Source organism: Dipodomys merriami, unplaced genomic scaffold (genome assembly GCF_024711535.1).
Source record: "Dipodomys merriami isolate MVZ:Mamm:240054 unplaced genomic scaffold, mDipMer1.0.p SCAF_207, whole genome shotgun sequence".
NCBI lineage: Eukaryota > Metazoa > Chordata > Mammalia > Rodentia > Heteromyidae > Dipodomys > Dipodomys merriami.
This window is the reverse complement of record NW_027203460.1, coordinates 1526463-1550820: the sequence shown is the minus strand read 5'-3', so window position 1 is coordinate 1550820 and position 24358 is coordinate 1526463. Positions and strand designations below refer to the sequence as shown.

General features: G+C 49.3%; 1 protein-coding gene across 1 annotated transcript in view; it reads right to left on the bottom strand.

Annotated features, from left to right (window-relative positions):
* Positions 1-224: 224 nt before the first annotated feature.
* Positions 225-24358, bottom strand: part of LOC138833418 (MTRF1L release factor glutamine methyltransferase-like) — a 60685-nt gene continuing 36551 nt past the window's right edge. The window contains 9 exon segments of the mRNA XM_070031757.1: positions 225-303; positions 9543-9651; positions 10886-10934; positions 11449-11514; positions 11828-11964; positions 14062-14169; positions 14504-14579; positions 15161-15344; positions 18326-18664. Coding sequence (XP_069887858.1) covers positions 225-303; positions 9543-9651; positions 10886-10934; positions 11449-11514; positions 11828-11964; positions 14062-14169; positions 14504-14579; positions 15161-15344; positions 18326-18664 — 1147 coding nt within the window.

Below are 24358 nucleotides of genomic sequence, written 5' to 3'. Positions count from 1 at the left end.
CCTTCACTTGCTTCAGCTGCTCCAGCAGCTGGATCTGCCTCTCTAAGTGCTGCTGCAGGGCCTCCTTCTCAGACCACAGTCGCTCATTGGAGACAATGTGCCATTCACAGGAGGTTCTGAACTCCTGCACTGGCCCAGGGACTGCTCCTGCTGCTCCTGAGCTGCTTGGCTCTCTCTCGCTCAGCCAACACTATCCATTTCTCTATCTTCTTCTCTGAGCAGTCCTACTGCTCCCACAGATGTTTCTTCATCTGCTGCTCTGAGTCCAGGATGCTGGCGAGCTCCTCCTTCTCAGTGCTCACCCTGTCGAGAGCGTTCCACAGCAGGGCCAGCTTTTCCTCCGGTTGTCTATCCCACACACATGCACATCGTGGGGTCTCAGGGGTCTCCTGCTGATCCTAGGCTTTCTCCTCCAGTCTCTGCAGTTGCTCCTGCTGCTCCACGTTCTGAAGACGGAGACTGGTTTTCCTGGACCTGGATGTGAAGTTGTTCCTCCAGGTTATTCAACTCCATCTTCAGTACCTAATGCCCTCCAGCGCTTGTTGGAACTTGCATATTCTCTTCTTCATGTTGCTCCTCTGTATCTACAGCACGTCCACCTTCTCCTGCAACTCTGTGTTCACTTGCTCCAGGTCATCAGAGTTTCTGGTATTTTCCTCGAGCTGAAGGGTCACATCATTCATCTGTTCGAAGAACATTTTGGTCTCCTCCTTTGCGACAGTGACCACAGAAGCCGCTATCTCCAGCTCTGCCACAGGCCACTCTGTAGCTTGCAGGCAGCTGGTGAGAGCTTCGTGCTCCCTTTCTCTGTCATCAGTGGCCTGCTGCACTTGGGCCAGTGCACATTGTAAATCGCTTTCTGCTGAAACCAACCGCTGTATGGGTGCCTTGCGGATCTCTATCTCCATTTTTGGTGCTGCATGTATCTGGTCTATCTTCTCCCTCTCTTACTCCCATTGACCCTGCGGGTCCGTCTTTCCCTGCTTCAGTGGTTGGATCTTGGCAAAGAGTGCCTGGTTTCTTTTTTCTGTGGTCCAGGGTGGGCACCACATGAAGGTAGCACCTCTGTGGATCCTTGGTGGTATTGGGACCCTTGACACTCTGGACCCTGGTGGCTGTGACTGTGTCCAAAGGCAGGGTAGGCCCATGGTCGACATCACCTTTGGCCGGACTCTCCATTCAATCTGGGTCCCCAGTGGTGTTTATCTTGGGGATCCCTCCCTTTTTCGTGTTCTTTGTTTTCTTGAATGTTTCAGGTCTGTCGGGAGGATACTGCTGGTGTTCTTGTGGCAGTTTCTTGCCCACAGTTCTCTCATTGATTCTTATTGTTTCAGACATCTGAGCAATGGGACGGGAATGTTGGGCTGGCCACATTCCCAGGCTCTAGGAAATCCTCTATTCTCCCACTCACCGACTAGGACATCATTTCCTACTCTACCTCAAAGTCACCTGGAGTCTCTTGCTCACCACTCAGCCACCTCTACCTTCCTCAACTGCTGGTGTCAACCAACAGAGGGAATCCAGGTGTAACTGGGAAGCATGGAATGTGGGCGTGGCCACTATTCTTGTATCCCATTGGTCAAAAAGAACCATGAAAGAATGGGGGTGTGCCTGGAATCCTGTGATGCAGACAGAATGGACAGAGTCAAGATGACAGCAGCCCCTTCACCAGGAAACTCTGTACAATCCAGTTGGGGACAAGAGGGAGACCTGCTTTATCCAGATGGCTGCACAGATTGTTGTGTATGTCTGTTTGTTGCCAAACCTGGACCTTGAACTCAGGATCTGAGCACAGTCCATGAGCTGTTCTTGCTCAAGATTAGCCCTCTACCACTGGAGCCACACAGCTCTACTTTTGCATTGTTGGCATTGAGGTTGGACAGGGGTCTTAAGGATTTTACTTCCTAGGGTGACTTTGACCATGATCCTCCTATCACAGCCTTTTAAGTATCAAGGAGGACTGCTGAGAGCCACTGGTGCCTGGCTAATCATTGGTCGGGATTATGGCTTCTTCAGTAGCCTGCAAGCCTTCATCAATGCAAGGTGAAGTATCCTTTGGAGTCAGATCACTCAGACCCAGATGGCCATAGTGCAAAGGAAGAAAATGTAAAAACGCCATCACACCACTTTTTTTCTGTGCATTTCCCCCCCCTGCACAAGGCCTGAAGTTCTAGGATCCCAGGATAGGCTGTGTTTTCAGCGGCTGCACCCCAGCCTATGGTGATGAAAGCTGAGGCACTGTTGCCATGACCTGAGTTCAAGACCATGCTTGGCAAAAAAAAAAAAAAAAAAAAAAAAAAATAGGGTCCCTGGCTTGCAATTCACGCCTTTTCTCCTACCTTTGAATTTGAACTTAAGGCCTGGGTAACTGAAGCACGGTGGATGAAGGGGAAGCTCACCATGCTTGAAGTCAAGAAAATAAGGCTGGTCCCTAGGCCTGAATTCAAGTCCCAGCCCTGGAAACCTTCTATTTATATACATTGTAAAGGTATGATTTGTACTTACATATAAATGTTGAGTCCATGTCCTGTTTGTTGTAGTTATTTATTGCATTTTTGTTTTATTCATTTATTTTCCCTTTTTTTTTTTTTTTGGTCGGTCGTGGGGCTTGAACTTTGGGCCTGGGAGCTCTCCCTCAGCTCTTCAGCTCAACGAGAGCGCTCTACCACTTGAGCTACAGCGCCACTTCCGGTTTTCTGGTGGTTTATTGGAGATAGGAGTGTCATGGTCTCTCCTGCCCGGGTTGGCTTTGAACCCAGATCCTCAGATCTCAGTCTCCTGAGTAGCTAGGATTACACGCATGAGCCACCAGTGCACGGCTTGTTTTCTTTTTTTTATTGTGAATATATTGTACAGAGGGGTTACAATTACATGGGCAAGATAATGAGTACATTTCTTATCAAGCATTGTAGCCTCCTCCTTTGTTTCCCCTTCCCATCCCTTCCCATCCTCCCCTCCGCCCCCACCCAATCCTCCCCACTCACCCCTGCCACCCTGCACCAAAGTTGTGAAGTTCGTTATTGACAAAATGACTTGTACACCTCATTGTTGCAATGGGTCCACATGTATCCCTATTTAAATGAATTGTTTTTCCCCTTCCCCTCCACAAATTATACTGACATCAAATACAGTGAAAGCATGGGTTATACTGTGGGGGAGGGTCATTCAAAGCAACAAAGAAATAGTCTTATAAATGTGTTAGAAACAATCACAAGAAAGAAAAAAACATTTGAGCACATATCTTAGGGTTCATTTTGCTAACTTCACCTTAACTGACCTTTTCTGCTTGACTCAGACATATACTAGATATTGCAAATAAGGGAAACCATGGGACCTATGTTTCTTTGGACCTGGCTTACTTCACATAATATAAGTTTTTCCAAGACTTTCCACTTCGAATAAATGTGGCAATGTCATTCATTCTGATGGAGGCATAGAATTCCATTGTGTATATATACCACATTTTCTTGAACCATTCATCTACTGAGGGGCATCTGGGTTGGTTCCATATCTTAGCTATAGTAAATAGTGCTACAATAAACATAGTCGTGCTGGTAGCTTTAGTGTGGTCTTGTTTGTAAACATTTGGGTAAATGCCCAAAAATGGGATTGCTGAGTTATAGGGGGGCTCTATGTGGAGTCTTTTGAGGAACCTCCATACTACTTTCCAAAGTGGTTGAACAAATTTACACTCCCACCAACAATGCAGTAAGGTTCCCTTCTGTCCACATCCCCTCCAGCATCTGTTGTTATTACAGTTCTTGATTATAGCCATTCTAACTGGGTGAGGTGGTATCTCAATGTTGTTTTGATTTGCATTTCTTTTATGGGTAGGGAGCTTGAGCATCTCTTCATGTGTCTATTGGCCATCCTTCTTTACTCTTCAGAGAAGATTCTCTTTAAGTCTTTTGCCCACTTATTTGTTGGAGAATTGTTTCTTTCAGGATTTGTTGTTGGGGGATTTAACTTCTTGAGTTCCAAGTATATTTAAGATGATGTGCTGGCACAAACACACAAACACACAAACACACAAACACACACACACACACACACACACACACACACACACCAAGCCAGAGCATTTGCCAGCCCCCTGCACAAGTTCCATCTCTAGCAAATCAATATTAAAAAAAAAGAGAGAGAAGGGAAGGAAAGATTTGCTCCTGGAGGTGATATAACCAGTGCCAAAATTCCAGTGGAGTTCTAAGATGTGGAACAAGATAGAGAGCCGCAGGCAGAAGTTACAACAATGCACAAAGTTCCCTGATGTGTGGTGTAGAATAGGTGGTGTGGGTGGAATGAAAGTTCTGTGGCTTCTGACATATCTGGCAGGACATACAAGGCTGGGTCAAGGTTTGTACTTGAGTCACAGGGAAGGCAGAGGCTAGAGGTCCCAGAATGGTGCCCAGGGGAATATGAGCTTGGCTTTTCATCATGGACCCCAGCCATTTCCTGTGGCTGGAAGACTATTTTTCACAGCTCCTGACCCTCAGGCCTCCTTTACATGGAGGAGTCAGGGCAAATGCAGGGAAGAACACTTGCTTAAGTAAAGCTTCTAGCCCAATGCCAGTGGTGGCTCGACACCTGCAAATCCTAGCTACTCAAATGAATGACTGAGATCAGAAGTCTTGGGTCAAAGCCAGCTCAGGTCAGGAAAGTTAGTGAGACTCTTCTTGCCGATGGACTACCAAAAGCCAGAAATGGAACTGTGGCTCAAGTGGTAGAGTGTCAGCCTTGAGGCAAAAATTAGAGAACAGAGCCCAGACCCTAATTTCCAGCCCCAGTACTGGCACATAAAAAATAAAGAAAAGCTTTCAGGAGTTCCTAGTCCACTGTGGTGAAAGTCCAAATTAGTTGGGTGCTGCTGGCTCATGCTTATCCTCCTAGCTCCTCAGGAGACTGAGATCTGAGGATCATGGTTCAAAGCCAGCCTGGGCAGGAAAGTCCAAGAGACTCTGATATCCAATGAACCACAGGAAAACTGGAAGTGGTACTGTGGCTCAAGTGGTAAGCTGAAGAGCTGAAGGGACAGTTCCCAGTCCCAGAGTTCAAGGCCCACCAGACCTGCTTGAACCTCACTCTGTGGCTCTAGGTAGAGTAATTTCCAGTGGACCACTAAGGGTCTCCCAATATCTAGGTGTCCTACAAGTCTTGAAAGCAGCCTCTTTGGGAGCCTTTGCCTACAGAGTGGGCCAAAGTATCAGAGAAGGTTCTAGCCTTGGGGCCTGGAAGTCATCAGCCAGGTCATCAGAATGCCATCTGTCATGGGTGCAGTGTGGATCTGAGCAGTAATTCAATATTTTAGACCAAGTTTCTGAGTCAGGAGGGGCAAGAGCTGCAAGATGGCACAGCAGGTAATGCCTACTCATGGGGGCAAATTTGTCAGGCACACCTTGGGTGGGTGTTGAGTTGGGCTCATGAAAGACTTGTAGGCTCAGGAATCCACAGCTGACTACCTGCTGCTTGTAGTAGTGGCTATCCCGAGTCCCAGGGCTCAGATCCTTGCTTTGGTCACCAGTGTTAAGTGGCAGATGAAGGTCTGCAATCATGTACTGAGTATAAACCAGCATCTATCGTGTTCTTCCCTTGGTCCTGTACCCTATGCATGGATGGAGGTGCAGGTTCCATGGGACTTACAGTCATGGCCCAGACACCTCAGCCCAAGAAGGAGTTGGGGAGAAATAACTTATGTGTCAAGAGTTTACTATGACTATGCCTCTGGACTGCCCCCAGTTCTAGCTCAGCTCATCATTGCTACCTTCCTCTGTGTGTGTGTGTGTGTGTGTGTGTTAGTGTGTGTGTGTGTGTGTGTGTGTGTCCATGGGCACATCTTGGTACTAGGGCTTGAACTCAGGACCTGAGCTCTGTCCCTCACTTTTTTCATTCAAGGCTAGCAACTCTACCACTTGAGCCACAGCTTTTCTTCCAGCTTTCAGGTGGTTATTGGGAAAGGAGAGTCTCACACACTTTAGAAAATTTAGCTGGTGATAAGAAATTTACTCATTATCTTGCCCATGTAATTGTAAGCCCTCTGTACAGAATTTTCACACAGAAAAAAAGATCCCACTGATACTAAAAAAAAAAAGAAAAAAAAAGAAAAGAAAAGGTGAGCTAGGCTGCCTCTGAATGCCAATCCTTAGATCTCAGCCTCCTGAGGAGCTAGGAATATGAGAGCATGAGATATTAACATCTAGCCACACTTTCCTTCTTGACTAAGACAGTGTACCGCTCTCCCAGCCTAGCACCCAGCTACAGCTAACCTTTCTTCCCCTCCCCCTACTCCTCCAGGCTACAGAGGAATCCTACCCTCCCCTGAGGACATAGAAATTGGATGCTTGACAGGTTTGAGCTTTATGTTCTCCACACAGTCAAGGGCTGCTGGGAGCTGATGTGGAGATCAGAGATCTAGGCCAGAGCAAGGAGACAACTGTTAGAACAGAAGACAGTATGAAGAGACATCCTTGCAGCTGGATGCCAGTGGCTCATGCCTATAATCCTAGCTACTCAAGGCTGACACATGAGGATCAAGCAAGATTCAAAGCTAGCCTGGGTGGGCAGACTCTTATCTCCAATGAATCACCAAAAAGCTGGGAAGCAGAGCTACTGTAGTTCAAGTGGTAGAGCATGAGCCTTGTGCAAACAAGCTAAAGGATACCACCTAGGCTGTGAGTACAAGCCATGGTACACACACACAAACACACACACACACACATACACACACACACACACACACACACACACACACACACACACACACACTAACATCATTAACAGGTGCCAGTGGCTCATACCAGCAATCCTAGCTACTCAAGAGGCTGAGCTATTAAGATGGCAGCTTGAAGCCAGCTCAGGCAGGAAAGTTCGTGAGACTCTTATCTCCACGAAACTACTAAAAAAGATGAAAGGTGAGCTGTGGTTCAAGTGGTAGAGTGTTAGATTTGAGCAAAGGAAGCTCGGTGCCTAGGGCCTGAGTTCCAGCTCTAAGAGTTGTTTTTAAAGAGACCTTTTGCCCTCCCATCCCTCCTCACGCCATAAATCCAGATGTTGATGATCCTAGATCTCACTTCCACTCCTGCCACTTCCACAGCACCACCACAAGTGGCCTGTTTCTGGCCAGCTCTGGGTTAAGACGTGAACGTACACAAGGGGAGCATACCCAGGTCAAGGCTAATGCCCCAGAACATTGAAGTATTGGCCATACCAGTCTCTCCTCCCCCAATTCCCTGGCTCTGGAATCTAAAGTCTGTGCCTCTGTATTCTGGGCATCTAGAATTCTCTAGAAGGATTTTAGAGGGCCAGCTGGGGCTGGAAAATAGACTTGCCTGAGATAAACTATGTTGACATTTCCTAGACACCAACAGACACTTCCAAGCCACCTTGGCGTCACCTCCAAAGTAGCCCGAAATCCTCCTTGCTTGGGCGGCCTTCAGTCCATTATCAAGCTGGAGTTGGTGAGAGTCATCGGCAACCTCCTTCCCCCACTCACTGCCAGCCTTCTGAGAGGGACATGCAGCCAGAGGTCTAGCTGAGGAAACGGGAAGGACATCCCATGTCTGAGTTCCCCACCCAGAGACAGGCAAGACTTTATTACAGCTGCCCCGGCTGACCCAGAATCCCCTGCAGGTGGCCAAAGATTTGGACAGCTGGACTTGGGCCCCGCCCCAAAGAAAAGCTTGAACTCAGGGCTCTGGTAATTTAGGACTCATTGTAGACCCTGATAGGAGGCTAAAGGCAAGGTCGGTGTGGAGGAGGGGCACCATCTGAGGTCAGAAAGAGGCAGACAGACACCCAGGAAGGGGACAGAGAGATGAGGAAAACACACACACACAAATATGGCACTGGTGTCTCACACCTGTCATCCTAGCTACTCAGGAGGCTGAGGTCAAAGCCAGCCAGCACAGAAATGTCTGTGAGGCTCTTATCTCCAATGAACCACCAAATAGCTAGTAATGGAGCTGCAGCTCAAGTGTTAGAGCTCTAGCTTTGAGCACAGAAGCATAGGAACTTCACCTAGGCCCTGAGTTCAAGGCCCGGGTCTTCTACATCCAAACACAGAGACACAGATACACACAGACAAAAGATACACAAACAAACAGACATATACAGTGGTAGCCCAAACCCTCAGCAGTCCCTGAGCACCCTGAATATTCCACTCCAGATATGATGGCACTACCATCATCAGAGCCAATGTAGACAAAACTCAGAGCCTCTCACATGTCTGCAATGGTTCACAACACATCATGGCATTTCTACTGTACACACTGTTATGCAGAAAATTCAGCTATCTTTTGTTTGGTTGTAGGTTATGGGGTTTGAACTTTGGGTCAGCCAGCAGACCCTCAGCTCTTCAGATGAAAGTGTGCACACTACTACTGGAGCCACAGCACCACATCCAATTTTCTGGTGGTTCATTGGAGATAAAGTCTCACAGACTTTCCTGCCCAACCTGGCTTTGAACGGTGATCCTCAGATCTCAGCCTCCTGAGTAGCTAGGATGAGAGTTATGAACCACTGGCAGCACCCGGATACACCCGTCTTTTTTTTTTCTTCAGCTCTTTTCTTTCTTTCTTTTTTTATTGTGAAAATACTGTACTGAAGGGTTACACTTACATGGGCAAGATAAGGAGTACATTTCTTATCAAGCATTGTCGCCTCCTCTGCAGCCACCTTCTTATACCAAGGGAAAACCCAACTCATCAAAACAGAAAACACATTTAACCCTGCACTTCAGACTTGGTCACCAGCATCCAAAACCATTCTTCCACAGATGGAGAGCATATAATTGACACTACCATTCCACCCCTGCTCCCATTCACCCACTCCCTGCCTACCACAGGCCATGACCTCTGGAGTTCTTGGTAAGGCACCACCCACCCTATGGCTTCACACTGGGGTAAATCTGGGGACTTATTAGAAATGTCTGTACTGTTAGGTCAGCATCTGGTCTCACAACCACAGCAACCCTACTACTTCACCATCTCTTGCAAGCAAGGAAGGAGTGTGTTTCTTTCTTGTTAGGTTTTTTTGTTTTTGTTTTGGTTTTGGTTTTTTGGTTGAGGGGCTTGAATGCAGGGCTTGGGTACTGTCCCTGATGTCTAATTTTCCTCAAGGCCAGTGCTCTACCACTTGAGCCACAGTGCCACTTCCGCTTGGAGATTGGACATGAGGCTCTGGAGGAAATTTCCTGCCTAGGCTGGAAATGAGATCCTGTGGATCTCAACCTCCCGAGTGGCCAGGATGACAGGTGTGGTATGACAAGTGTGAGCCACTGGCTCATGGCTTAAGGTATTTAGTCCTGCAGAATTTCCACCTAGTCCTTCTCTAGACACTACCACCTAGACACGCCTCTACCTCCCTCAGGGACAGAAAAGGGATGCTAGAATCTGGGTGGAGCCATGGTGATTAAAGGGCCCCCTCCACATCACTAACCCCCTCTATCCTCCCATCTGCCTCCTGCAGATTGCCTGTTCTTCCAGGGCAGATCAGACCCCCAAAGAGTTCTTGGGCCTGCCCTATGTCCCCCTGCCCCACCCAAACGATACCTGAGGACTTCTGGGGCCAGCTGCTCCATGTCCTCGTGGAAGACATTAGGAGGGTTGCTGACAAGCGGGCCCAGGGGTACCCAGGGCAGAAGGACTGTCCAGCTCCCCTCTGTCAGAGGAGACACAAAGCACAGATGGATCTACTAAGAGCTTCAGGGCATAGCCATCCACTTGTCACAAAGGTCACTGGAGAACTGTTTTATGGTGACAGCCCTGGGGCCTGACCTCATGGCCTGGCACTGTCCCTAACTTGCTTTGTCTCCAAGGGAGTGCTCTTACACCTGAGCCACCATGCTACTTCCAGATTTTTCTGTGTATGCAGGACCTAGGAATCGAACCCATGCTTTCCTATGTGCTAGGTGATCCCTCCACCTCTAAGACAAAATCCCAGCCCTAGATAGCTGTTCTTCTGTGACCCTTCAGGCCTGTTTGGGACAGTCTCGCGCATCTATACCAAGTCTCTCACCAGCAGCCCTGGCTGGAAATGAACATGCTCTGCTATGTTGCCCATCATCTGTAGCACCTTTGCTCTCTGTGCTTCTTTCAGATCCTCCTTGTTAAGCAAGACCCCCTTTTCAAGTGCTGTCTCCAAGAAGCCCTTTCTGATCACCTTGGAAAAGCTGGAGCCTCTCCGCTGTGCAGGCTGCCAGTCTTATCAGGCTCTGACTTCCAGCCAGTGTGGGTTGAGAATGCACGAAGGGGAAGGCATGGATTCCACCACCGGATTTGTGAAGGTCCTGATACACCACCCAGGGGCAGGTGTTGTATCACACTCCGTGAGATGGGGCTCGAGGCCTATGCAATCTGTGGGCAACATGACAGGGCCATTTCTTTGTGTGGGCTTGAACTGAGGATCTGGGAGCCGTCTTTCTGAGTTTTATTGCTCAGGGCTGGTGCTCTACCACTTGAGCCACAGCTCCACTTCTGGCATTTTGGTTGTTCTATGGAGAGTAGAGTTTCATGGGCTTTCCAGCTTATGGCTGGCTTCAAACTATGATCCTCAGATCTCAGCCTATTGAGTAGCCAGGATGACAGGCATGAGCCCCAGGTGATGGGCACCAAAGGCTTTTTGGATTTTTTTGCTTCTGTTTATCTCCTGTCAACTAGCAAGCCCAAGTTAAAATAATCATTACAGGGGGATCAAATTCCTCCCCTAGGTCAGTTAATCCAAGGAGATAAAGTGTCTTTGGAAAAGGCTAGTCTGATTTGGATTAGGGGTGTTTGTGTGTGTGTATGTGGGTGAGTGTTGAGGATACCTACCCTCATCTCTGTTGTGCCTCATCCTCCCAGCAGGGAATGCATCCAGGATCCTGACCCCAAGGGAGGTGGATGGGGGAGGGTACCTAAGGTCACATCCAGGGGGATGATCTGAATTCTGTCCTGCAATAGATAAAGCCTGGACAGATAAAGGAGAGAAGGAGACGGTTAGGGGAACATCAAAGGGAGCCCCTTAACTTTGGCTACATGTACCAGCGAGAAAACTGAATACATCTTTCTTGGAAGTCAGATAAAAGGTGGACACTGTTCACTTATTTCATTTTTGTGTTAGTCCTAGGGCTGGGATTCAGGGCCTGGGTGTTATCCCTTAGCTTCTTTTGTTCAAGGCTGAGGCTCTACCACTTGAGTCTCAGCACTACATCTGGCTTTTTTGTGTGTGGTTTTGGGGAGCTAGGTGGTTTATGGGAGATAAGATTCTCACGCACTTTCCTGCCCGGGTTACTCTGAGCCACAACCATCAGACCTCAGCCTCCCAAAGAGCCAGGATGATGGGTGGGAGCCATGAGCTCCTGACTGCCACCATCCAATTATAATCCCTTAGGCCCAGGGGCGGGCCACCCACACTATACCTCCTTGCTGGGATTAGGAAGCAGATATGAGTGGGTTTGATACTTCAATAGCCTACCTATCTTTGGGCATTGTTCTGGGTCAGTCTGATGGAGGCTTCGTCCTTATCAACAGCAATGACTTGGCTCTGTCACGAGAACAAATGTCCCCCCGGGAGGAATCAGGTCTGGGGTCTTTCCTCTGTACTCCGCCCGCTAACCGAAACAACACTCCCGAGCAAAGGGTAGTACACTTGGAGTGTTTTTATTGTCTTATTGCCAGGGTCTTGTCAGATAGGTGGGGGTATAGGTCAGAGGCCCTGGATTGTGCTGGGCAGGGGGACAAGGTGACACCTTCTCATCCATTTTCCTTCAACGGTGTAGCTGAGGGATGTGGGGAAGGACTCATGAGATGGACAATGAATAACCGTCATGGTCTAGCCAGGGTACAGAGGGGCTTACCTCATGAAGCTGCTTCAACAGGCTGAGCAAAACAGCTCCTGACCCACAGCCAACCTCCAGAATGAGAGGGCCACCTTGGGTTCCAGCCACATGGGGATGCTGGGCCACCTCCTCCAACACTCATTCTACCAATTCCTGAGAGACAGAGACAGAGAGAGAGAGAGAGAGAGAGAGAGAGAGAGAGAGAGAGACAGAGACAGAGACAGAGACAGAGACAGAGACAGAGACAGAGACAGAGACAGAGACAGAGACAGAGAGACAGAGAGACAGAGAGACAGAGAGACAGAGAAAGAGAGAGAGAGAGAGACAGAGACAGAGACAGAGACAGAGACAGAGACAGAGGGCCAGAATTACACTTAAGGCAGATGCTGATGGCTCATACCTATAATCCTACAGGAGGCTGAGATGTGAAGATCTTGGTTCATCGCTGGCTCAGGAGGAATATCTGTGAGACTCTTATCCTCAAAGAACTAACAGAAAATGGTAAGTGATTCTGTGGCTCGTGGTAGAGTGCTAGCCCTGATCTGATGAGCTCAGGGACAGCATCCAGATCCAGAATTCAAGCCCCACAAAAGACAAGAAGTGGACTTCCCACCACAAGAAGTGGACTGAATAACAACCACTGTCATAGGAAGCATGGCAGAGAAATCAGGCCAAGATTCCTGTCAGCTGGCGATCATGAATAGGTCACCTGCCTGGAAAAATGAATAGAGTGAAGGATCCCTTCTTCATGGTGATAGGGTAATGATGAAAGACAGCAACATTTTGTTTCATGATCCCACACCTGTTGCAGGATTTATAACAGACCCCATCTGAGCCCTTTCCCGGCAACTTCCTGTCATATGCTCACAGAATTGTTGAGAACTGTATCTGACACCTGCTCCCTCTGTTCCTGGCCCTGCTCCAGAGATCCCTCTGTATTAGTCCCTTATTTACTCACAACTGTCCTATGAGGAGACTGAGGTCCGATGGTTGACATCCAACCCAGAGCTTCACCTGTGGTCAAGAATTGGCTGCCATGAACTAAGAGTTTGGGACAATCCATCTAATATGATGACTGAGCTGCGCGATAAATGTCTACCCACCCCCACACCTCCCACACACATACACACAAACACATCTCCACCGTCCTTTGCAGACAAAGATGTTTTACTTTCTTTTTTTTGTTGTTTGTGGGGCTTGAACTCTGGGCCTGGGTTCTATCCCTGAGCTCTTCAGCTCAAGTCCAGTGCTCTACTACTTGAGCCACAGCACCACTTCTGCTTTTCTGGTGCTTTATTGGAGAGAAGAGTCTGAGGGTCTTTCCTGCCCAAGTTGGATTTCACCCGTGATCCTAAGATTCAGCTCCTGAGTACTTAGGATGACAGCCATGAGCTACTGGCACCCAGCCAAAGATGCTTTTCTATGCCTGTCATCCTATCCCTTCAGGAGACTGAGATCTGAGGACTGCAGTTGAATGCCACCCTCTTATGTCCAATTAAACACCCAAAAACGTTGCAAGTGGAGCTGTGGCTCAAATGGTAGAGTGCTAGCTTTGAGCATAAAACAAGGAATGGGACCCAGGCCCTAGTTTTAAACTTTTTCTAGCATAAATCCACCCAAGAAAGGGAAGCAGGTGAGCACATCGGAGCTCAAAGCTCACACATAATACTCAAGACTCACAGAATACACCCCATTGTGCTCTGAGTCTCTAAATTCTATGTCCTAGGTCATGGCAGTCTTAGATGGGACTGACCATGCACCAAGTCAGGACATTCAAGTACAATCTAATACTGAGAAACCCGTGACCTCATCAAGGACTCAAGATCTCTCACTGTCCTGCCTTGACACTGGGCAGTCAGGTGAGATCCAGTTATCAAACCAAAGGATATTGGAATGAATGAATTCTCAGCCAAGGGATGCAGACTGGCGGGCTCTAGGTGCCTCTATCTCAGGAGGAGAAAAGGGCTGATCCACCTCAGGAATGATCCTGGGTTGTGAGTATCCTCAAAGAAACAATGCAGCTCAGAGCCCAGTGCCTCTGGTGTTTTCACCAGCCTCGACCTTCAGTCCGCCCTCTCTAAATCCCACATCTTCCATCTAGACTAAAGGCTGAGCCAGCAAGGAGACCCAACTCTAACTCTGAGAATGGCATTCACGGGGCCCTAGAGTCCCCTAGAGGAAGTCTTAGAGCAACATGTGTCTGACTCTTTCCCTCATTCCCTGGCTGTCCTGTGCCAGTGGCCTGGTTTCCTCTGTCTGTGGTTGAGGAATGAACACTGGGGGTGTCATCTTCAGATTGAGCCAGCAAAAGTCCCAGTCCCCAAGGATGTACTGCACAGGCATCCTGCAGTGGGCGACAGCGAGGTCGTCAAGGGTGAACCCAGAGTGCTAGGACTTTTAATAGGGATGTGTCTGGGTTGAAGGCTCTATCACTGATGGTCTAGGTTGTCAGGTGAGGTCATGGCTTCAATGGCCTGGCACACCTGATCTGGGATCATCCTCCCTCTTCATCTTCCTGGTTATCTCTTGCCACCCCCCTCTGGACACTCCCTCTCCCTATCCTCCCTAGCTTTTGGACACTTTCTTCTTATCTGACCAAAAAAAAACTCAGTGAGCTTGGGGAGATTGTAACTGGGTGACACACCCTGAGCCCTAGGGTCTACACAAGGCTGTTTCCCTCTGCAGTAAGCAAACAACTCAGATCTTGGATGTCGTGAAGTTGCCAAGGGGACTGTGGCTTGCTCCTACATACTGGCTTCAGGCTCTGAAACTGTCCCCACAGAGATTGTGAATGGTTGGCTCCCTTGATCCCGGAACTCCAAACCAAGGCCTGCATGATTCCTTCTTCCTTCCTTTCCTTCTTTTCTCCCTCCATCCTTCCCTCCTGTCTTTCTCTGTCCTCTCTTTGTGTCACTCCTGGGCCTTAAAATCAGAGACTGGGTGCTGTCCCTGAGCCTTTTTACTCAAGGCCAACAGTCTATGGCTTGAGCCACTCATCCACTTCTGGCATTTTCTTTTTGGTAGTTAGTTGGAGATAAGAGTGTTATACGCTTTCTTTAGCTAGGATGACAGGTATGAAGCAATGGTATCCAACTCAAACCAAGATTTCTTCATGTGCTGTGGAACCAGCACTGGAACCTTTCATCGTGTATGACCCGCCCCCGTCCCCCTGGGCTTGACACACACTGTAATGGTTTGTTGGATAAATAAATGAGCATCTGTCTATGACAATACTACAGAAAAGTCCCATCTAATTCAGGTAAGCATCCTGGGTGGGGGCAAAGCCTGATGTACCTCTCCAACAGTTCTCCCTCCTCCTCTTCCCACCCTCCTGGTGCCACTGGACTTAACTGTTTTGGTTTCAAGGACGTGAGCCATGAGGTCTTCACTGGACTCCAGGGCCTCTGGGATGTCTATCTTCTCAAAGATCTCTGTCCAGCCACTTACCAGTTCTGTGGCACTCCATTTCCCACTCAGGTGTGAACATGGTTGCTGTGAGGTGAATGCCAGGCTCAAGGGGCCTCCTCTCCACTCCCTGGGGCAGACAGGATGGTCCACTATATCTGGCCCCCAAGTTTCATGTTGCAGAGAAAGGATCCTTGAGGCATCCCAGGTCTCTGAATCTCCCAGATTCCAGTGCAAGTGCTGGGAATTGTCTCTGCTCACAGCTGACAGGCTGCAGATGGCGAGGTCACAATCTCTGCTCCCCAAGACATCCTCAACTGTGGTGGTCAGCCTAGAGAGAGCCGGTGGAGAATCAGCAGCTGCTGGAGAAAGGCAGTCAAGGCACAACATTCGTAGCAGGAAACCTTCTGGTTTGGGAACTCTGCCTGTGCCGGTTTGAAAGTCATTATTTTCGCCAGGCAATGGTGGCTCACGCCTGTAATCCTAGCTACTCAGAAGGCTGAGATCTGAGGATCGCGGTTCAAAGCCAGCCCGGGCAGGAGAGACTGTGAGACTCCTATCTCCAATAAACCACCAGAAAAGCAGAAGTGGCGCTGTAGCTCAAGTGGTAGAGAGCTCGCCTTGAGCTGAAGAGCTAAGGGACAGCGTCCAGGCCCAGAGTTCAAGCCCCATGACCGACAAAAAAAAAAACAAACTCATCTTTTGGTGGCTGAAATGGTCCATCTAATTTGACCCAGAATCCCAGGCGTTAGTAGAAATGCCAGCTTCAAAAAATTAACCCTGGAAAAGCTGGCATTTCACTTTTCCCTATTAAACTTAATGGGTTCCAAAATCAGTAGTCCCCTTTTCCTTCCAGACAGCCTTCAGCAGGTTACAAAAATGGCATTCAGAGAGCCTTAGCTAACTGCCATGTCCTGATCCCAAGCAGGCTCCAGCAGGGGGAACACACTTGCCTACCATTGCCTAGCTGGAAACAGCCCAGGAGGGACACAGATTGGAGTCTGCAGGACTCCAGGGAGGACTGCCCACCAGTGCACTGCCCTGGGAGGAAATCCATGGCAACATTGGGGACCTGGAGCCCCCTGCTAAGATGCCCTTGGACACCATCAATGCCCTGGGTAAGATTCCCCTCTCATCCTCGGTCGTGGTGAACCATCTGCCATTTCACACCATTCATCACTTCCCAGACCCTCCTAGATTCACAGCCCCTGCCCTACACCCCCTATCTCGTTCCCTAATTATGTTTAGCAGACATATTCCCAACTTTGAATTAGCTCCAACTATACACGTGAGAGCAGACTGTCTGGCTGGAAGAATGCAGCTGTGGTCACAGTAGCCTCATGAGCCTTCTGGCTAAAGACAGAAGGGCAGGTGTCCACTCTGGTCTGTGTTTCACACAGGCCTCCTAGGAGAGACCCACGCAGGCCCAGCAGTTACTGTGGGCTGCAGGAAAGGGGACGAATGTGGTGGGAAGGAACATCTAATGAAACCTTCTCTAAAGAAGACATGAAATGGTGAAAGAGAAAACAAAAATTGTGGCTGTGCTCATACTGGGCATTAATGAAAAAAGAACAACAAATACACACATGCACAAAAATAAAATGCTTTTGCTCAGGCTAGGAAGGTGGCTCAGTGTTAGAGCGCGTTCCTTTCATGCACAAGGCCCTGGGTTCCATTCCTCAGCACCACATAAGATAAAAGATAAAAGCCGGAAGTGGTGCTGTGGCTCAAGTGGTAGAGTGCTAGCCTTGAGCTGAAGAGCTGAGGGACAGCACACAGGCCCAGAGTTCAAACCCCACAACCGGACCCCCCCCCAAAAAATGCTTGTGCTCTTTTTAGAAATGCTGACTGTACAATGAGAAAGATGGTCTCTCTCTCTCTCTCTCTCTCTCTCTCTCTCTCTCTCTCTCTCTCTCTCTCTCTCTCTCTCTCTCTCTCTCTCTCTCACTCTCATACACACCTAAACACACAGACTCAGTGCAGTGCCTCTCCTGAATTTGTTGGTTTCTCATCTAGGCAATGTACCAGCTCAAGCACGGGGGTTCCCTTGTCAGAACCAGGGGCAACCACCCAAGGGGAACAATGCTCTAATAATGTAGAACTACCCTGCCTCCCCCTTTCTCCAGGGCCAGACCCTTGGGAACAACCAGCCTTGACTCCCCTTTCACCAAAACCTAGCCTAGGACTCTGGGTGAACGAGTCCCAAGACATGTGGCTCCTCAGAGCCTGGACAGAAAACAAAGCACGGGGTCATGGTGCCTCCAGAGAGGTGTCTGACCTGGGGTGGGGGCGTTGTTGGGGACTTTGATGAGGTCCTAAAGGCTATATACATGGATGGACTCCCTACTTCCAGCCTACATACTTCTGGGCGACTTGGCAGATTCTTGGGGAGGACAAGGAGACCAGAGGGACTGGGAGCACTAGTAGAAGCTGGCAGAACTAGGAAATGTGATCACCCAGTCAGAACTGTTGACAGCTGGAGTTGGGGGTACAGGCTGGTTGTATATGTGTCAGAGGGGGTGTATTTTTCTTCCAAATACCTACCTTCTATCTGACCCCAATTCCCTCACCTCTCTAGTGGGCTCTTCTGGGAATGTCCTCAGGTGAAAGGGTGACTGAGCACAGAAGAAAAGAGCTCACACAGCAAGGGGGGGGGCTATCTTCTTTATCCAACACCTCCCTCCCCAGCAAAAAGGAAAAGACCTAAGAAGGCAGGTGGTGGGTGCTGCTCGCCACCTCTGACTAAAGCCACCAGGTTCCCACCAGGGAGAGAAAGGATGCAGATGCAAGGCTGTATGGCTCCCACTGCTCCAGGCTAGGGGCTATGTGGTGCCCCCTCCTCACCTAACTCTGAAGCTCCCTTTTCCTGGAACACTGGCCAGTAACGATGAGGGTGGGATCCCCGGGTGGACACCCACCTCCACCTCCCACCCCTGGGGTGCATTTGTGGCAGAGCCAGGGCAGACTGTGGCGCATGGGGGAGGTGTATGCGTGATGGGTAAGGGGAAGCAAGAGGTGGTGTTCTGGTTCGGCTGGGATGGGGGGAGGGTAGAGTGGGGAGTTGGTAGGGGGTGGGGTCATGGGCTGCTGGCCCGCAGGGCAGCCACTCACGTGTGCTGCTGGAAGAAGCTGTAGGCTGCGATCAGTTGCGCAACCGGCATCTGAGGACCCGGGGCTGGGACCAAGTCAAGGCCACAAGCATGCCAGGGGCGCGCCATCTCCGCCAGGTGACTGCAAGAGGCTCTGTGGTTCAGAGATGGCAGCACCATATTTGAAAAGCGGCGCTGCTCAGAGGGGGCAGGGGCGTCTGCGGGCGCATTTCGGGGCTGTGCACAGCCTCTGCTCCTTCTCAGCTCCTCCTCCCCTGTGTAGGCAGCTGCTGCTGCCTCCACCTCAGTAGCAATAGCCGCCTCATCGCCACATGCTCTGCACTTCTGGCCAGGACTCACACTATGGACAGAGCAGCCGACAGCCACTGAAGCCGTTTCCACTGTGTTAGGTTTTTTAAAAAGAGGTAGCCGAGTAAGAACTGCACCACGCATGTGGTATTCAGGATAGGGGTAGGTTTATTCAGTAGACCTGCTGGGACCAGGCAAGGTTGGCACTCCACGCAGCTGGCAAAAGAAAAAGAGGGATGTTTGGCCCCAGATTAGGCCTTATATAGGGTAGGGATACGGGGAAGGGTGTGTCCAGGTAATGGGAAGTGAGATCAGGTGGGAGAAAGGTGTGGCCACATCAGGTTAAGATGTGACCTCAGCAGATGTGGATGTGACCTCTTCCAGGTGTCCCAGTTGCCTAGATAACGCAGGTACTGTGTGAGGTCTGTTCACAGTCCAGGAATGGACCTTACACACTGGTGCTTGTGTAGTAAGAAGATCCCCTACTCAGGCAGGCAAGCCCAACTAGCCGTCCGGAGTGACAGAGCCCACCGCAACAAAGTTATTATTAAAGAAGCAACTTTATTGAGAAGGTTCCTACACTGACAGGCCAGGGCCGCAGCACAGGCTTGGAGATGATACTGCAACCCCGAGCAGCCCACTTGCTTAGGTTTTTAAATGCAAAAATCACAAGGTGAAGCCTGGTCATGTAGGCAACCAATGAGATTTTCACACACCCAAAAGATTGCACAGTCATACCAGACCACATGCAGGTGGCCAGTGAGGTTAAACTTTGTCACATAATGGCTGTTTAAACCAGCCTGTCACTTTTGGTTTAAATGACTCATGAATTCAAGGTAAAGCAGAGCTTAAGGTAAACATACACAAAGGAGTTTAGTGGAGTTTAACATAAACATGTGAAAAAGGTGGAGTTTATAGTAAACTTGGGATGTCCCCAGCATGCCAGCATGAGCCTGATTTCTGGCTACCTGTTTAGTCCCTGAGTCTTTAACAGAACAATGGAGGTGGGTTAAGTTGTTATGGGGAGGGGGACCTAGAGGCATTTTCATTCCAAGAACTGGGCTGGTTGGAGCCAAGGTTTTTTTTTTTTTTTTTTTTTTTTTTTCTAAAATCCCTAAAACAAAAACAAAACCTGTAAAGAAGCTGTCCCAGCTCGAGTCTCCTCTCAGGGCCTACTTCACTTGTGCTCCTGCTCGCTCTTCTCTCTGCTCTCTCTCAGCCCCTCTCCTGGGCCTTGCCCCCCTGATGCACAAACCCCTGCTTCCTTGGGCCCCTAGCCATTGCTGCCACCAAAGTGTGCCCCTGAGCCCTGCCCCCTCCTCCCCTGGGCCCCGCTCCCCACCGCTGGCCACAATTGCAGCCCTGACTAGATCCTAAGGCCTCCAGACCATTACCTCAGCTCAGCATTCTCCACCCCCCCCCAGTACCTGCCCAGGGGATTGAATCTCCCCTCAGCCCCACCACTGGAAGAGACTCTCCTCCATTCCCCTTCACTCCACACACCAAGCAGGTGCATGGGGACATGTGTGTATCTGTGTTTGTGTTTGTGTCTGTGTGATTGTTGGGGATAACTACCTCTAAAGGACTCAGAATATAGCACCCTTTGGGATGACTCAGCACACAGTGCACTTCCAAAAACAGCACAAAGCACTCTGTGTAAAGGACTCAGCACACAGCTCCCTTTGAAGGACTCAGCATGTAGTATACTGGGTAGAATACTCCGCACACAGCACCCTTTGAAGGAGGGAGTCGATAGCCTGCAGTATAAAGGACTCAGTGCATGGCATGCTTTGAAAAACTCAGCAGATAGCAATTTTTCCTAGGGACTCATTACATAGCACCCTATAAGACTCCAGACAGCACCTTTGAAGGGCTGAGTATGAAGCACCCTGTAAAAAACATCCAGTGCACAACACCTTTTGAAAAACTCAGCACATAGAACAATTTTGAAGGACTCAGCACATACCACACTGTGGAAGCACTCAGCACACAGCACCATTTGAAGGACACTACAGAGCACCCTGTGTAAAGGACTCAGCACACAGCACTCAAAAAACTCACCTCATACCTCTCTTCGCAAGAGCTCAGCACATAGCAGGACCCATTGGGATGCATTAGATCACCACACCTTTTGAAGGACTCAGAATACAGTACGTTGTGTAATGGACTCAGCACACAGCACCCTTTGAAAAACCCAGGACGGTCTACTTTTCTCAGGGACTCAGCACATAGCATCCTTTGTGATGACTCAGCAAACAACACCTTTTTGAGGACTTAGCACAAAACCCCCATATAGGAAGGACCCAGCAAATAGCTCCCTGTGAAGGACTCAGCACATAGCTGTATGTCACAAGTTCACCTGTCATTAAAATTAAGGTGCTTTCTTCAGTATCACCATTCTTCAGAAACACTTCACAAACCCTACTACTTCACATTTAGAAAACCTGTGTTTTATGGGGGAAGGTGACTGGGGGTCTTGAACTCAAAGCTTGGGGGCCCTGTCCCTGAGCTCTTTGGTTCAATGCTAGAGCTCTAACACTTGGAGGCACAGTTCCAATTTTGTTTTTTTGGGGTTGTTCTTTCACAGGTCTTATGGTGATAAGTAAGGACAAGTTGGGGTATCTGTGGGCAAAGGCTCTTAGCTCAGCCTGGAGCTGACCACTCTCTTCCTTGTGTCTCTGGAAAGTTGGGTATCCCCTGGAGCTCTCTTGGCCTAGGGTGGAACAGACCTGCTCTGGCATCAGCAATCAGAGTGAGCAAAAGTCATTTTGGCTCTGGTCACTTCCCCAAATTGAACTCTAGAGGATGATGGCACTGGGCCACATGTCCCGCGTGTGGCCACCAGGGGGCAGGAGTGGCCCACTATAGGGATTGTACCTGAGAGTTGTGTTTACTCTTGCTTCCCTAGGGCCCCCATCATGCTTCAAAGCCACACTGGAGAGGAAAGTCCTTGAGACTCTTACCTACAACTAACAATCGAAAAGCAAGTGGGGCTGTGGCTCAAGTGGCACAGCACTAGCCTTGAGCAAGAAAACTCAGGGAAAGAGCCTAGGCCCTGAGTTCACACACACACACACACACACACACACACACACACACACACACACACACACACACACACACACACACACACACACACATACACCACATGCATGCAAAATCAAAGATTTCTACACTGCAATCTTTGGGTATTCTCTACTTTCCCCCCACTAAGCCTGGTGGCTGCTGGCCTAGGTTTTTGATGCATACAACATCACATGGCATCTTTGATTTTGGGGGAACAGAATGGCTAGAAGGTCAGCCTTCCCCCATCCTGGCTCCTTGATTGGGTCATGGTCTATCCAGGCCCTTTGGGCTCCTTACAGACTTGCCAAGATGCGTTCAAAAGGCATCACATACTTTGCACTGGTGGCACATGCCTGTCATCCTAGCTACTCAGGAAGCTGAGATCTGGAGGATCATGGTGCCAAGCCAGTCTGGACAGGACAGTGAGACTCTGAGCCTCCATGAAACATCCGAAAAAAAAGTGGCATTGTGGCTCAAGTGGTAGAGTGCCAGCCTTGAGAAAAAGAGCTCAGGGACAGAGCTCATGGCCAACAACAACAAGGGGAGGCATTGCATGATGTCTTTGGGATTGGCATGGGCCAAATATAATTGGAATTAATTGTAATTGGAATTGATCAAGTGCACCAAGACAAAGCAGTACCTCCTTTAGTCCCGAGCTCCTCCATCTCTTCTTACCCCCTGGCCTTGTCCGTGCTTTGGGTCAGCATGTGTCTGGCTGGATAGGAGGGCTCCAAGGAAGATCCCAGAGCAATCACCCCAACTCCTTCTGCTCTGCTGCTTCTGCTCTTTGCCATAGACCTTCTTCCTGGAATCCATCCATGAGGTCATCACCACCAACATAGTGGTGAGTGGTGGGTGTGGCCTAACTAGGGGCAGTCAGAGGTGGAAGTAGGTCTGGGACTAGGAGCCTCCACCTTGGGTGTGGGCTGAGGACAGAGTTGACCTTTATTTCATCCTGAGCCTTGCAGTGGTGGGGAGAAAGTTAGTCTTCACATTGAGTCAGGTAAGATCAGAATCTGGAGGAAAACTTGTGTGTGGGAGGATGTGGGACTCAGGGGGCCACTGTTGTTGGTACTCTCTTGGGACTCCCCTCTCTCTCTCATCCCTCAATGGTAGAAGAGAAACTTCAACTAAGGGTATGGGAAGAAGGGGTGGGGGATTATTTTGGTGTGAACCAGACTTGTGTTTCATATTCATCCTAGCCCCTACTTCCTATTTATCTGAGGAATGGTCATATGGGTTTGGGAGGGGGGACAATCATCCTAGCTGAGAATGTGGCTCAGTGATAGAGTGGTCACCTAGAATGCCTGAAGCCCTTGGTTCTATTGCACACAGAAAAAGCTGGAAAGGAGGTGGGGCTCAACTGGTAAAGTGCCAGTCTTGATCAAAAAGAGCTCAGGGACAGTGGCCAGGCCCTGATTTCAAGCCCCCAAGACTGGAAGAAAAAATCTTTGTTGGAGGCTTTTTTTTTGCTTTGAAAACACTTTATTCTTTGTGATAAGCATAACATGTGCCTCTTTCCTGGCCACCAATGGGCCATTATATGCCCCTTGAGTTTGGGACAACTCCCTGAAGCCTTTGTCCTCCCTGACCCTCAGTTTAACTTTCCCATCACCCAGCAGATGGAGGCCTGAGAGAAAGCCACCTGGCCACCTACTTCTGGTGGCTGCCAAGGCTTATGAGAGTCAGTATGTCACATAGAGAGTCATCATCTACATCAGTTTACAGGAGAAAGTGGGCGAGCACTCCTCCCCTGAGCCTGGGAGCTGTGGACGGATCTGAATGTGGGGCATCTGGAGCAGGACTTGCTCCTTGGGGGAGTCCTCTATGGGGAAGGGAACCCTGACCTCTCCTCTGGCAGTTTCCATGCTCTCTTCAAGTTGCAATTCGTCAAAACCTTTTTGCTCCTCCCTCATTTCACCCACCACAGGCCATGAGGCGTCTGAAGCAGTGCTGGTGGTGGGTGGCATCTGAAGACTGCTGTATGTGCCTTCCCCTGTGCGGAGCAACAGCAGCTCTTGCAGCACTCTCCTCCTTTCCATCTTCTCCTGGGACAGCCAGTGTATGCACTTGGCTTTCTCCCAACACAGCTCATAGGATCTCAGGATAGGCTGTGTTTCCAGCAGCTGCACCCCAGCCTATGGTGATGAAAGCTGAGGCACAGGTGCCATGACCTGAGTTCAAGACCATTCTTGGCAAAAAAAAAAAAAAAAACCAAAAAGGAGAAAAAACAATAGCTCCCTGGCTTGCAATTCACGCCGTTTCTCCGACCTTTGAATTTGAACTTAAGGCCATGGTAACTCTGAAGCACTGTAGACGAAGGGGAAGCTCACCATGCTTGAAGACAAGAAAGTAAGGGCTGGTCCCTAGGCCTGAATTCAAGTCCCAGCCTTGGAAACATTCTATTTATATACATTGTAAAGGCAGGATTTGTACTTACGTATAGATGATCAGTCCATATCCTGTTTGTTGTGGTTATTTATTGTATTTCTATTTTTTTCATTTATTTTCTATTTTTTATTGTGAAAATACTGTACAGAGGGGTTACAATCACATGGGCAAGATAATAAGTATATTTCTTATCAAGCATTGTAGCCTCCTCCTTTGTTTCCCCTTCCCATCCTCCTCCCAGCCCCCCCATCCTCCCCACTCCTCCCCCCCCATGGACACCCACCCCCCA